At 46.7% G+C, this 12,536-nt stretch overlaps 1 protein-coding gene across 2 annotated transcripts in view; it reads right to left on the bottom strand.

The window, feature by feature from the left end:
* The window catches only part of LOC110507254 (nectin-1-like), a 453,892-nt gene that overhangs the window by 73,653 nt on the left and 367,703 nt on the right, over positions 1–12,536 (bottom strand). For both annotated transcript variants that reach the window (XM_090224052.1, XM_090224053.1), the window contains exon 8: positions 7,188–7,274. In XM_090224052.1, the coding sequence (XP_090080178.1) occupies positions 7,188–7,274 (87 nt within the window). The remainder of the gene's footprint in view (positions 1–7,187; positions 7,275–12,536) is intronic.

The raw sequence follows: 12,536 nt of genomic DNA, 5'->3' as shown, positions 1-12,536 counted from the left end.
GAGGTAGCCTGACTGCCATTAGGCACCGAGATGAGATTCTCAGACCCCTTGTGAGACCATATGCTGGTGCGGTTGGTCCTGGGTTCCTCCTAATGCAAGACAATGCTAGACCTCATGTGGCTGGAGTCTGTCAGCAGTTCCTGCAAGAGGATGGCATTGATGCTATGGACTGGCCCGCCCGTTCCCCAGACCTGTCTCGCTCCATCCACCAACGCCACGTTGCACCACAGACTGTCCAGGAGTTGGTGGATGCTTTAGTCCAGGTCTGGGAGGAGATCCCTCAGGAGACCATCCGTCACCTCATCAGGAGCATGCCCAGGCGTTGTAGGGAGGTCATACAGGCACGTGGAGGCCACACACACTACTGAGCCTCATTTTGAATTGTTTTTAGGACATTACATCAAAGTTGGATCAGCCTGTAGTGTTGTTTTCCACTTTAATTTTGAGTGTGACTCCAAATCCAGACCTCCATGGGTTGATACATTTGATTTCCATTGATAATGTTTGTGTGATTTTGTTGTCAGCACATTCAACTATGTAAAGTAAAAAGTATTTAATAAGAATATTTCATTCATTCAGATCTAGGATGTGTTATTTTAGTGTTCCCTTTATTTTTTTGAGCAGTGTAGATACTCTAGATGTGTAGATGGATAGTCTAGATGTGTAGATAGATACTCTAGATGTGTATATAGTAGATACTCTAGATGTGTAGATAGATACTCTAGATGTGTAGATAGATACTCTAGATGTGTAGATGGATAGTCTAGATGTGTAGATAGATACTCTAGATGTGTAGATAGATACTCTAGATGTGTAGATAGATACTCTAGATGTGTAGATAGATACTCTAGATGTGTAGATAGATACTCTAGATGTGTAGATGGATAGTCTAGATGTGTAGATATATACTCTAGATGTGTAGATAGATACTCTAGATGTGTAGATAGATACTCTAGATGTGTATATAGTAGATACTCTATATGTATCCCAAATGCCGCCCTACTTTCTTTATAGTGCACTTCTTTTGTCCAGGACCCATTGTGATCAACTACATAGGGACAGAGCCTAGCAACAGGAGAACACCAAGCCTGCATGACTTTCCCAGAGTTAAAAACGTATTCTTCTTCCCCTTCATTATCGGCAGGGACAATTGGTTTTTCATGGGGTGAAAGGATAGTAATTACGTTATGCTTGACAGATCATTGAAAAAGTGTGCCGTCAACGCAGTAATGACCAGGATGGGGTTAATATGATAATTAGGAGTGGGGGACAAAATGTCTTTCCTCAGGTAAGGGATGCGTCAACGCAGTAATGACTCAGGATGGGGTTAATATGATGACTAGGAGTGGGGGACAAAACGTCTTTCCTCAGGTAAGGGATGCGTCAACGCAGTAATGACTCAGGATGGGGTTAATATGATGAGTAGGAGTGGGGGACAAAACGTCTTTCCTCAGGTAAGGGATGCGTCAACGCAGTAATGACTCAGGATGGGGTTAATATGATGATTAGGAGTGGGGGACAAAACGTCTTTCCTCAGGTAAGGGATGCGTCAACGCAGTAATGACTCAGGATGGGGTTAATATGATGATTAGGAGTGGGGGACAAAACGTCTTTCCTCAGGTAAGGGATGCGTCAACGCAGTAATGACTCAGGATGGGGTTAATATGATGAGTAGGAGTGGGGGACAAAACGTCTTTCCTCAGGAAAGGGATGCGTCAACGCAGTAATGACTCAGGATGGGGTTAATATGATGACTAGGAGTGGGGGACAAAACGTCTTTCCTCAGGTAAGGGATGCGTCAACGCAGTAATGACTCAAGATGGGGTTAATATGATGACTATGAGTGGGGGACAAAACGTATTTCCTCAGGTAAGGGATGTGGGAAGACCAACCTTTACAAGTGAATGAAACGTAATAAAACTACGTAGATTTTCTTCTGACTGCATTTGGATTTTCTTATGCCTGGCAACCCTTTTTCAATGGGAACATAACTCTTTCTGACACATTCTGATCTTTTATTCCCAAATGGTTGTGGGGCTTCTTTCCTGTGAGAGTTCATCTAGGGAGAGCCTGACATAGTTTATCTTTTACTTCATGGACCTCAAATGTGTGAAGTTAGGACAGAATCCATCCAGACATTTAATATGTACGAGTTCTTGAGTAAAATAGTTTAAGGATTCCTAGCAGTCCCAAACGTGGCATACCCACCCCTGACAAATCAGTCGTTGTGGGAGCTTATCTTCTTCCAGCTGGACATGAACAGGGGAGGAGACTGCTGCCTGATAGGCCCGGAGGTTGTCAGTACCCTGTACACCTTCAACATGGCTCTGTAGTACACTGTACACCTGGCCTATATACCTGTTCAACATGGCTCTGTCGTACCCTATACACCTGGCCTATACAGCTGTCCAACATGTCTCTGCAGTACCCTGTACAACATGGCTCTGTAGTACACTGTACACCTGGCCTATACACCTGTACAACATGGCTCTGTAGTACCCTGTACACCTGTACAACAACATGGCTCTGCAGTACCCTGTACACCTGTGCAACAACATAGCTCTGCAGTACCCTGTACACCTGTACAACAACATGGCTCTGCAGTACCCTGTACAACATGGCTCCGCAGTACCCTGTACAACATGGCTCTGCAGTACCCTGAACACCTGTACAACATGGCTCTGTAGTACCCTGTAGACCTGTACAACATGGCTCTGCAGTACCCTGTACACCTGTACAACATGGCTCTGTAGTATACTGTACACCATGGCTCTGCAGTACCCTGTACAACATGGCTCTGCAGTACCCTGTACAACATGGCTCTGCTGTACCCTGTACACCATGGCTCTGCAGTACCCTGTACACCTGTACAACATGGCTCTGTAGTTCCCTGTACAACATGTTTCTGTAGTACCCTGTACAACATGGCTCTGTAGTACCCTGTACAACATGGCTCTGCAGTACCCTGTACAACATGGCTCTGCAGTATCCTGTACAACATGGCTCTACAGTACCCTGTACAACATGGCTCTGCAGTACCCTGTACACCATGGCTCTGCAGTACCCTGTACACCTGTACAACTTGGCTCTGTAGTACCCTGTACACCTGTACAACATGGCTCTTTAGGAACCCTGTACAACATGGCTCTGTAGTACCCTGTACACCTGTACAACATGGCTCTGTAGTATACTGTACACCATGGCTCTGCAGTACCCTGTACAACATGGCTCCGCAGTACCCTGTACAACATGGCTCTGCAGTACCCTGAACACCTGTACAACATGGCTCTGTAGTACCCTGTAGACCTGTACAACATGGCTCTGCAGTACCCTGTACACCTGTACAACATGGCTCTGTAGTATACTGTACACCATGGCTCTGCAGTACCCTGTACAACATGGCTCTGCAGTACCCTGTACAACATGGCTCTGCTGTACCCTGTACACCATGGCTCTGCAGTACCCTGTACACCTGTACAACATGGCTCTGTAGTTCCCTGTACAACATGTTTCTGTAGTACCCTGTACAACATGGCTCTGTAGTACCCTGTACAACATGGCTCTGCAGTACCCTGTACAACATGGCTCTGCAGTATCCTGTACAACATGGCTCTACAGTACCCTGTACAACATGGCTCTGCAGTACCCTGTACACCATGGCTCTGCAGTACCCTGTACACCTGTACAACTTGGCTCTGTAGTACCCTGTACAACATGGCTCTTTAGGAACCCTGTACAACATGGCTCTGTAGTACCCTGTACACCTGTACGACATGGCTCTGCAGTACCCTGTACACCTGGCCTATACACCTGTCCAACATGGCTCTGTAGTACCCTGTACACCTGGCCTATACACCTGTCCAACATGGCTCTGCAGTACCCTGTACAACATGGCTCTGTAGTACACTGTTCACCTGGCCTATACACCTGTACAACATGGCTCTGTAGTAACCTGTACAACATGTTTCTGTAGTACCCTGTACAACATGGCTCTGTAGTACCCTGTACAACATGGCTCTGTAGTACCCTGTACAACATGGCTCTGCAGTATCCTGTACAACATGGCTCTGCAGTACCCTGTACAACATGGCTCTGCAGTACCCTGTACACCATGGCTCTGCAGTACCCTGTACACCATGGCTCTGCAGTAAACTGTACACCATGGCTCTGCAGTACCCTGTACACCTGTACAACATGGCTCTGTAGTACCCTGTACACCATGGCTCTGCAGTACCCTGTACACCTGTACAACATGGCTCTGTAGTACCCTGTACAACATGGCTCTTTAGTACCCTGTACAACATGGCTCTGTAGTACCCTGTAAAACATGGCTCTGTAGTACCCTGTACACCATGGCTCTGCAGTACCCTGTACACCTGTACAACATGGCTCTGTAGTACCCTGTACAACATGGCTCTTTAGTACCCTGTACAACATGGCTCTTTAGTACCCTGTACAACATGGCTCTGTAGTACCCTGTAAAACATGGCTCTGTAGTACCCTGTACACCTGTACAACATGGCTCTGCAGTACCCTGTACACCTGGCCTATACACCTGTCCAACATGGCTCTGTAGTACCCTGTACACCTGGCCTATACACCTGTCCAACATGGCTCTGCAGTACCCTGTACAACATGGCTCTGTAGTACACTGTACACCTGGCCTATACACCTGTACAACATGGCTCTGTTGTACCCTGAACACCTGGCCTATATACTTGTACAACATGGCTTTCCAGTACCCTGAACACCTGGCCTATACACCTGTACAACATGGCTCTGTAGTTCCCTGTAAACCTCTACAACATCGCTCTGTAGTACCCTGTACAACATGGCTCTTTAGTACCCTGTACAACATAGCTCTGTAGGACCCTGTACACCTGTACAACATGGTTCTGCAGTACCCTGAACACCTTGCCTATACACCTGTACAACATGGCTCTGCAGTACCCTGTACACCTGTACAACATGGCTCTGTAGTACCCTGTACACCTGTACAACATGGCTCTGTAGTACCCATTACACCTGTACAACATGGCTCTGTGGTACCCTGAACACCTGGCCTATACACCTGTACAACATGGCTCTGTAGTTCCCTGTACACCTCTACAACATGGCTCTGTAGTACCCTGTACAACATGGCTCTGTAGTACCCTGTACAACATGGCTCTGTAGTACCCTGTACAACATGTACAACATGGCTCTGTAGTACCCTGTACACCTGTACAACATCTCTCTGTAGTAACCTGTACACCTGTACAACATGGCTCTGTAGTACCCTGAATCCCTGGCCTATACACCTGTAGAACATGGCTCTGTAGTACCCTGTACACCTGTACAACAATGCTCTGTAGTACCCTGTACACCTGGCCTATATACCTGTTCAACATGGCTCTGCAGTACCCTGTAAGCCTGGCCTATATACCTGTTCAACATGGCTCTGTAGTACCCTGTACACCTGGCCTATAGACCTGTTCAACATGGCTCTGTAGTACCCTTTACAACGTGGCTCTGTAGTACCCTGTACAACATGGCTCTGTAGTACCCTGTACAACATGGCTCTGTAGTACCCTGTACAACATGGCTCTGTAGTACCCTGTACAACATGGCTCTGTAGTACCGTGTACAACATGGCTCTGTAGTACCCTGTACACCTGTACAACATGGCTCTGTAGTACCCTGTTCAACGTGGCTCTGTAGTACCCTGTACAACATGGCTCTGTAGTACCCTGTACAACATGGCTCTGTAGTACCCTGTACAACATGGCTCTGTAGTACCCTGTACAACATGGCTCTGTAGTACCGTGTACAACATGGCTCTGTAGTACCCTGTACACCTGTACAACATCGCTCTGTAGTAACCTGTACACCTGTACAACATGGCTCTGCAGTACCCTGTACACCTTGCCTATACACCTGTACAACATGGCTCTTTAGTACCCTGCACACCTGTACAACATGGCTCTGTAGTACACTTTACAGCATGGCTCTAATACCCTGTACAACATGGCTCTCTAGTACCCTGTACAACATGGCTCTGTAGTACCCTGTAAACATGGCCTATACACCTGTACACCATGGCTCTGTGGTACCCTGTAAACCTGTACAACATGGCTCTGCAGTACCCTGTACACCTGTACAACATGGCTCTGTAGTACCCTGTACACCTGGCCTATACACCTGTACAACATGGATCTGTAGTAACCTGTACACATGGCCTATACACCTGTACACCATGGCTCTGTGGTACCCTGTAAACCTGTACAACATGGCTCTGCAGTACCCTGTACACCTGTACAACATGGCTCTGTAGTACCCTGTACACCTGGCCTTTACACCTGTACAACATGGATCTGTAGTAACCTGTACACCTGGCCTAAACACCTGTACAACATGGCTCTGTAGTACCCTGTAAACCTGTACAACATGGCTCTGCAGTACCCTGTACACCTGTCCTATACACCTGTACAACATGGCTCTGTAGTACCCTGAACACCTGGCCTATATACCTGTACAACATGGCTCTGTAGTACCCTGAACACCTGGCCTATACACCTGTACAACATGGCTCTGTAGTACCCTGTACACCTGGCCTATACACCTGTACAACATGGCTCTTTAGTACCCTGCACACCTGTACAACATGGCTCTGTAGTACACTTTACAACATGGCTCTGTAGTACCCTGTACACCTGTACAACAATGCTCTGTAGTACCCTGTACACATGGCCTATATACCTGTTCAACATGGCTCTGTAGTACCCTGTACACCTGGCCTATAGACCTGTTCAACATGGCTCTGTAGTACCCTGTACACCATGGCTCTGTAGTACCCTGTACACCATGGCTCTGCAGTACCCTGGACACCTGGCCTATACACCTGTTCAACATGGCTCTGTAGTACCCTATACACCTGTACAACATGGCTCTGCAGTACCCTGAACACCTGGCCTATACACCTGTTCACCATGGCTCTGTAGTACCCTGTACACCTGTACACCATGGCTCTGTAGTACGCTGTACACCTGACCTATACATCTGTACAACATGGCTCTGTAGTACCCTGTACACCATGGCTCTGCAGTACCCTGAACACCTGGCCTATACACCTGTACAACATGGCTCTGCAGTACCCTGCAAACCTGGCCAATACACCGGTTCACCTTGGTCAAGGCTGCTCTACTCACCGGCTTGTTAGTGAAGGGTGTTGACTCAGAGGGTACCATGTCGTAATATGGAGGCTGCAGAGGAAGCTTCTTGTCCAGGGTAAGCACCTACACAGGAAACACCACAGCTCAGAGTGGAGTAATGTGAAAATGGAGACGCCATAGAAATATAAAACACAGGCTTCCAGGGAAGGCAATTTTAGGGCTTTACCATGTTTTAATCGAAATGTACAGCTGTGTGTCGTCCACATATCAGAGAAAGTTGCCATTGTGTTTCTTAATGACATCAGCAAGATGTAGAATATATAGTGAAAACAGTAGTGGTCCTAAAATGGAACCTTGAGGAACGTAAATCAAATCAAAGTTTATTTGTCAGGTGTGCCGACCTTACAGTGAAATGCTTACTTACAGGCTCTAACCAATAGTGCAAAAAAGGTATTAGGTGAACAATCGGTAGGTAAAGAAATAAAACAACAGTAAAAAGACAGGCTATATACAGTAGCGAGGCTATAAAAGTAGCAAGGCTATAAACAGACACCGGTTAGTCAGGCTGCTTGAGGTAGTATGTACATGTAGATATGGTTAAAGTGACTATGTATATATGATGAACAGAGAGTAGCAGTAGCGTAAAAGTGGGGTTGGCGGGTGGTGGGACACAATGCAGATAGCCTGGTTAGTCAGGCTGATTGAGGTAGTATGTACATGTAGATATGGTTAAAGTGACTATGTATATATGATGAACAGAGAGTAGCAGTAGCGTAAAAGTGGGGTTGGCGGGTGGTGGGACACAATGCAGAAACGTATTGATTTGTACCTTTGACAAACCATCCACAGAGACAAACTAATATATCTTTCCGACAGATAAAATCTAAACCAGGCAATAACTTTTTCATGTGGACCAATTAGGTTGTTCAATCTCTCCAAAATAATGTTGTGATCGATGATGTCAAAAGCAGCACTATGGTCTAGTACAGGGGTGGGCAACTCCTGATTGGTGTCACACTTTTTTCCATCCCTAGCAAACACAGCTGATTAATAAACGAATTGCATTCTAAACTGAAGATCATGATTAGGTGATTATTGGAGTCAGGTGTGTTAGCTGGGGCTGGGGCAAAGCTGTGTCACCAATCAGGCCCTCGAGGACTGGAGTTGCCCAACCCTGGTCTAGGAGCACAGGGACAGATGCAGAGCCTTGGTCTGACACCATTAAAATATAATTTACAACCTTCACAAATGCAGTCTCAGTGCTATAATGGGTCTAAAACCAGACTGAAGCAATTTGTATACATTGTTTGTCTTTAGGAAGGCAGTGAGTTGCTATGCAGCAGCTTTTTCAAAAATGTTTGAGAGTAATGTAATATTCGATATAGGCCGATAGTTTTTTTATATTTTCTGGGTCAAGGTTTGGCTTTTTCAAGAGAGGCTTTTTTACTGCCACTTTTAGTGAGTTTGGTACACATCCTGTGGATAGAGAGCCGTTTAAACTGTTCAACATAGGAGGGCCAAGCACAGGAAGCAGCTCTTTCAGTAGTTTAGTCCAGATTGTCTAGCCCAGCTGATTTGTAGGGATCCAGATTTTCCAGCTCTTTCAGAACATCAGATGTCTGGATTTGGGTGAAGGAGAAATGGGGGAGGCTTGGGCAAGTTGCTGTGGGGGGTGCAAGGCTGTTGACCGGGGTAGGGGTAAACAGGTGGAAAGCATTGCCAGCCATTAAGAAAAATGCTTATTAAAATGATCGATTATCGTAGATTTATCAGTGGTGACAGTGTTTCCTAGCCTCGGTGCAGTGGGCAGCTGGGAGGAGGTGTTCTTATTCTCAGTGGACTTCACAGTGTCCCAAAACTAATTGGAATTAGTGCTACAGGATGCACATTTCTTTCCTAACTGACTACGTGGTTACTGACTACCCTGAAAAGTTGCGTATCATGGGGGCTATTCGATGCTAATGCAGAACAACACAGGATGTTAATGTGATGGTCAAGGGCAGTCAAGTCTGGGGTGAACCAAGGGCAAAATTGGTTCTTAGTTCTCCATTTTTTGAATGGGGCATGCTTGTTTAAGATAGCGAGTAAAACACTTAAAGAGCAACCAGGCATCCTCTACTGATGGGATGAGATCGAAATCCTTCCAGGATACCCGGGCCAGGTCGATTAGAGGGGCCTGCTCGCTGAAGTGTTTTTGGGAGCATTTGACAGTGATGAGGGGTGGTCGTTTGACCGCAGACCGATTACGGACGCAGGCAATGAGGCAGTGATTGCTGAGGTCCTGGTTGAAGACAGCAAAGGTGTATCTGGCTTCCTGGTAAGGCAAGGGCTAATTTCAAGGTTTTACTGCTAACCCTACAAAGCACTACATGGGCTTGCTCCTACCGATCTTTCCGATTTGGTCCTGCCATACATACCTACACGTAAGCTACGGTCACAAGACGCAGGCCTCGTTGCGGTCCCTAGAATTTTTAAGCAAACAGCTGGAGGCAGGGCCTTCTCCTATAGAGCTCCATTTTTATGGCCTACCCATGTGAGAGACTCAGACTCGGTCTCAACCTTTATATCTTTAAGTCTTTATTGAAGACTCTCTCAGTAGGTCCTATGATTGAGTGTAGTCTGGCCCAGGAGTGTGAAGATGAACGGAAAGGCTCTGGAGCAACGAACCGCTCTTGCTGTCTCTGCCTGGCCGGTTCCCCTCTCTCCACTGAGATTCTCTGCCTCTAACCCTATTACAGGGGCTGAGTCACTGGCTTACTGGTGCTCTTCCATGCCGTCCCTAGGAGGGGTGCGTCACTTGAGTGGGTTGAGTCACTGACGTGATCTTCCTGTCCGGGTTGGCGCCCCCCCTCCTTGGGTTGTGCCACGGGGGAGATCTTTGTGGGCTATACTCGGCCTTGTCTCAGGATGGTAAGTTGGTGGTTGAAGATATCCCTCTAGCGTGTGGGGGCTGTGCTTTGGCAAAGTGGGTGGGGTTATATCCTGCCTGTTTGGACCTGTCCGGGGATATCGTCAAATGGGGCCACAGTGTCTCCCGACCCCTCGTCTCAGCCTCCAGTATTTATGCTGCAGTAGTTTGTGTCGGGGGGCTAGGGTCAGTCTGTTATATCTGGAGTATTTCTCCTGTCTTATCTGGTGTCCTGTGTGAATTTAAGTATGCTCTCTCTAATTCTTTATTTCTCTCTCAGAGGACCTGAGCCATAAGAACATGCCTCAGGACTATCTGGCATGATGACTCCTTGCTGTCCCCAGTCCCCGCTGCTGCTCCAGTTTAAACTGTTCTGCCTGCGGCTATGGAACCCTGAGGCAGCAGGAGGGGTAGACATACTCTGAATGATCGGCTAAGCCAACTGACATTTACTCCTGAGGCGCTGCTGACATGTTGCACGCTCTACAACCACTGTGATTATTATTATTTGACCCTGCTGGTCATCTATGAACATTTGAACATCTTGGCCATGCTCTGTTATAATCTCCACCCGGACAGTCAGAAGAGGACTGGCCACCCCACAGCCTGGTTCCTCTCTAGGTTTCTTCCTAGGTTTTGGCCTTTCTAGGGAGTTTTTCCTAGCCACCGTGCTTCTACACCTGCATTGCTTGCTGTTTGGGGTTCTAGGCTGAGTTTCTGTATAGCACTTTGTGACATCAGCAAGAAGTAAGAAGGGCTTGATAAATACATTTGATTGATTGGATTGATGACCAGCAGGGTATGTCTAGAGGCTTTAAGAACTGATCGTCTAGTGCTTTCGGAACAGAGAGTAAAAGGAGCAGATTTATGGGCATGGAAGAATAGATTCAAAGCATAATGTACAGACAAGGGTATGGTAGGATATGAGTACAGTGGAGGTGAACCTAGGCATTGAGTGACAATGAGAGGTTTTATCTCTAGAGGCACCAGTTTAGCCAGGTGGGGTCACCGCATGTGTGGGGGATGGAACAAAAGGGCCATGTAAGGCTTGTTGGGTAGGGCTAGGGGCTCTACAGTGAAATAAGACAATCACTAACCAAAACAGCAATAACCAAGGCATATTGACATTAGACAGGGGCATGTGTAGCCGAGTGATCATAGAGTCCAAAGAGTAGCAATAGATGAGTCAGTGAGCCGATTCAGCAGTTACTACTACGCTAGGCGAGCAGATGACACTGAGATTCAGACAGCTAGCGGGCCGGAACTAGCAGATTGGCCTCTGCCGACGTCGCAACGCAAGAGCCACCTCGGACGATTACGTCGACAGACCAGTTGTGATGGATCGGTGGGGCTCCGTGTCGGCAATAAACGGTCCAGGCCAATTTGCAAAAGAGGTATTGAAGCCCAAGAATTGGCTGGTGGACCTCTTCGGCTAGCTTGGAGGCTAGCTCAAGGCTAACTGGTGCTTGCTTCATGAAAAGACGTTAGCCAGGAGTAGCCACTTGATATCAGCTAGCTAGCTGTGATGATCCGGTGTAATGGTTCAGCGCTTGCGGTAGGAATCCGGAGATGTGGTAGAGAAAAATCTGTCCGATATGCTTTGGGTTGATATCGCGCTGTGCAGACTGGCAGGTATTGACCGAGCTGAGGCTGGCTGGTGACCGAGTTAACAGTGAAGACCGCTAGCAGTGGCTAACTGACTACTAGCTGCTAGTTAGCTGGCTAGCTTCTGATGGGGGTTCCGGTTCTAAAGTATAAAAATAGCAGATCCATACCACATTGGGTGAGGCGGGTTGCAGGAGAGTATATTCAGTCTGTAGATGGAAAGTGAGATTAAAATGTATACAAAATATGTACGAATAAAAACAAGGGTAAAAAAAATATGTACACAGGACAAGACAAAACTCACGTCCGACTGCTACGTCATCTTGGAAGACTTAAAGACAGGAGGCAAACCAACTTGAGGTGTTAAACCTTCATCTATCAAGACCAAAGGAGCATTGGGCCAGCCACTCTTAAACAGCACCTGGGCCTTCAGAGGTGAAACACCTTCCCACTAACGAGATGACAACCAGTACAGGTGTAACACATACTGACTAACGAGGTGACAACCAGTACAGGAGTAACACATACTGACTAACGAGGTGACAACATCGGCCCTACGCTCTAATGAGTTATAAACCTCAGCCTGTAACAATAAGGTTACTGTCAACATCTTGTTGTGAAAGATGTTTGTTTGTGTGTTTGTTTGTGTTGCGCGCCGCTGTATACATACAATATATATATATATATATATATATATATATATATACAGTGCCTTGCGAAAGTATTCGGCTCCCTTGAACTTTGCGACCTTTTGCCACATTTCAGGCTTCAAACATAAAGATATAAAACTGTATTTTTTTGTGAAGAATCAACAACAAGTGGGACACAATCATGAAGTGGAACGACATTTATTGCATATTTCAATCTTTTTT

This window comes from Oncorhynchus mykiss, chromosome 27 (assembly GCF_057628025.1).
Source record: "Oncorhynchus mykiss isolate SJ-2025 chromosome 27, ASM5762802v1, whole genome shotgun sequence".
Lineage (NCBI taxonomy): Eukaryota > Metazoa > Chordata > Actinopteri > Salmoniformes > Salmonidae > Oncorhynchus > Oncorhynchus mykiss.
This window is presented reverse-complemented; position numbering and strand designations above follow the sequence as displayed.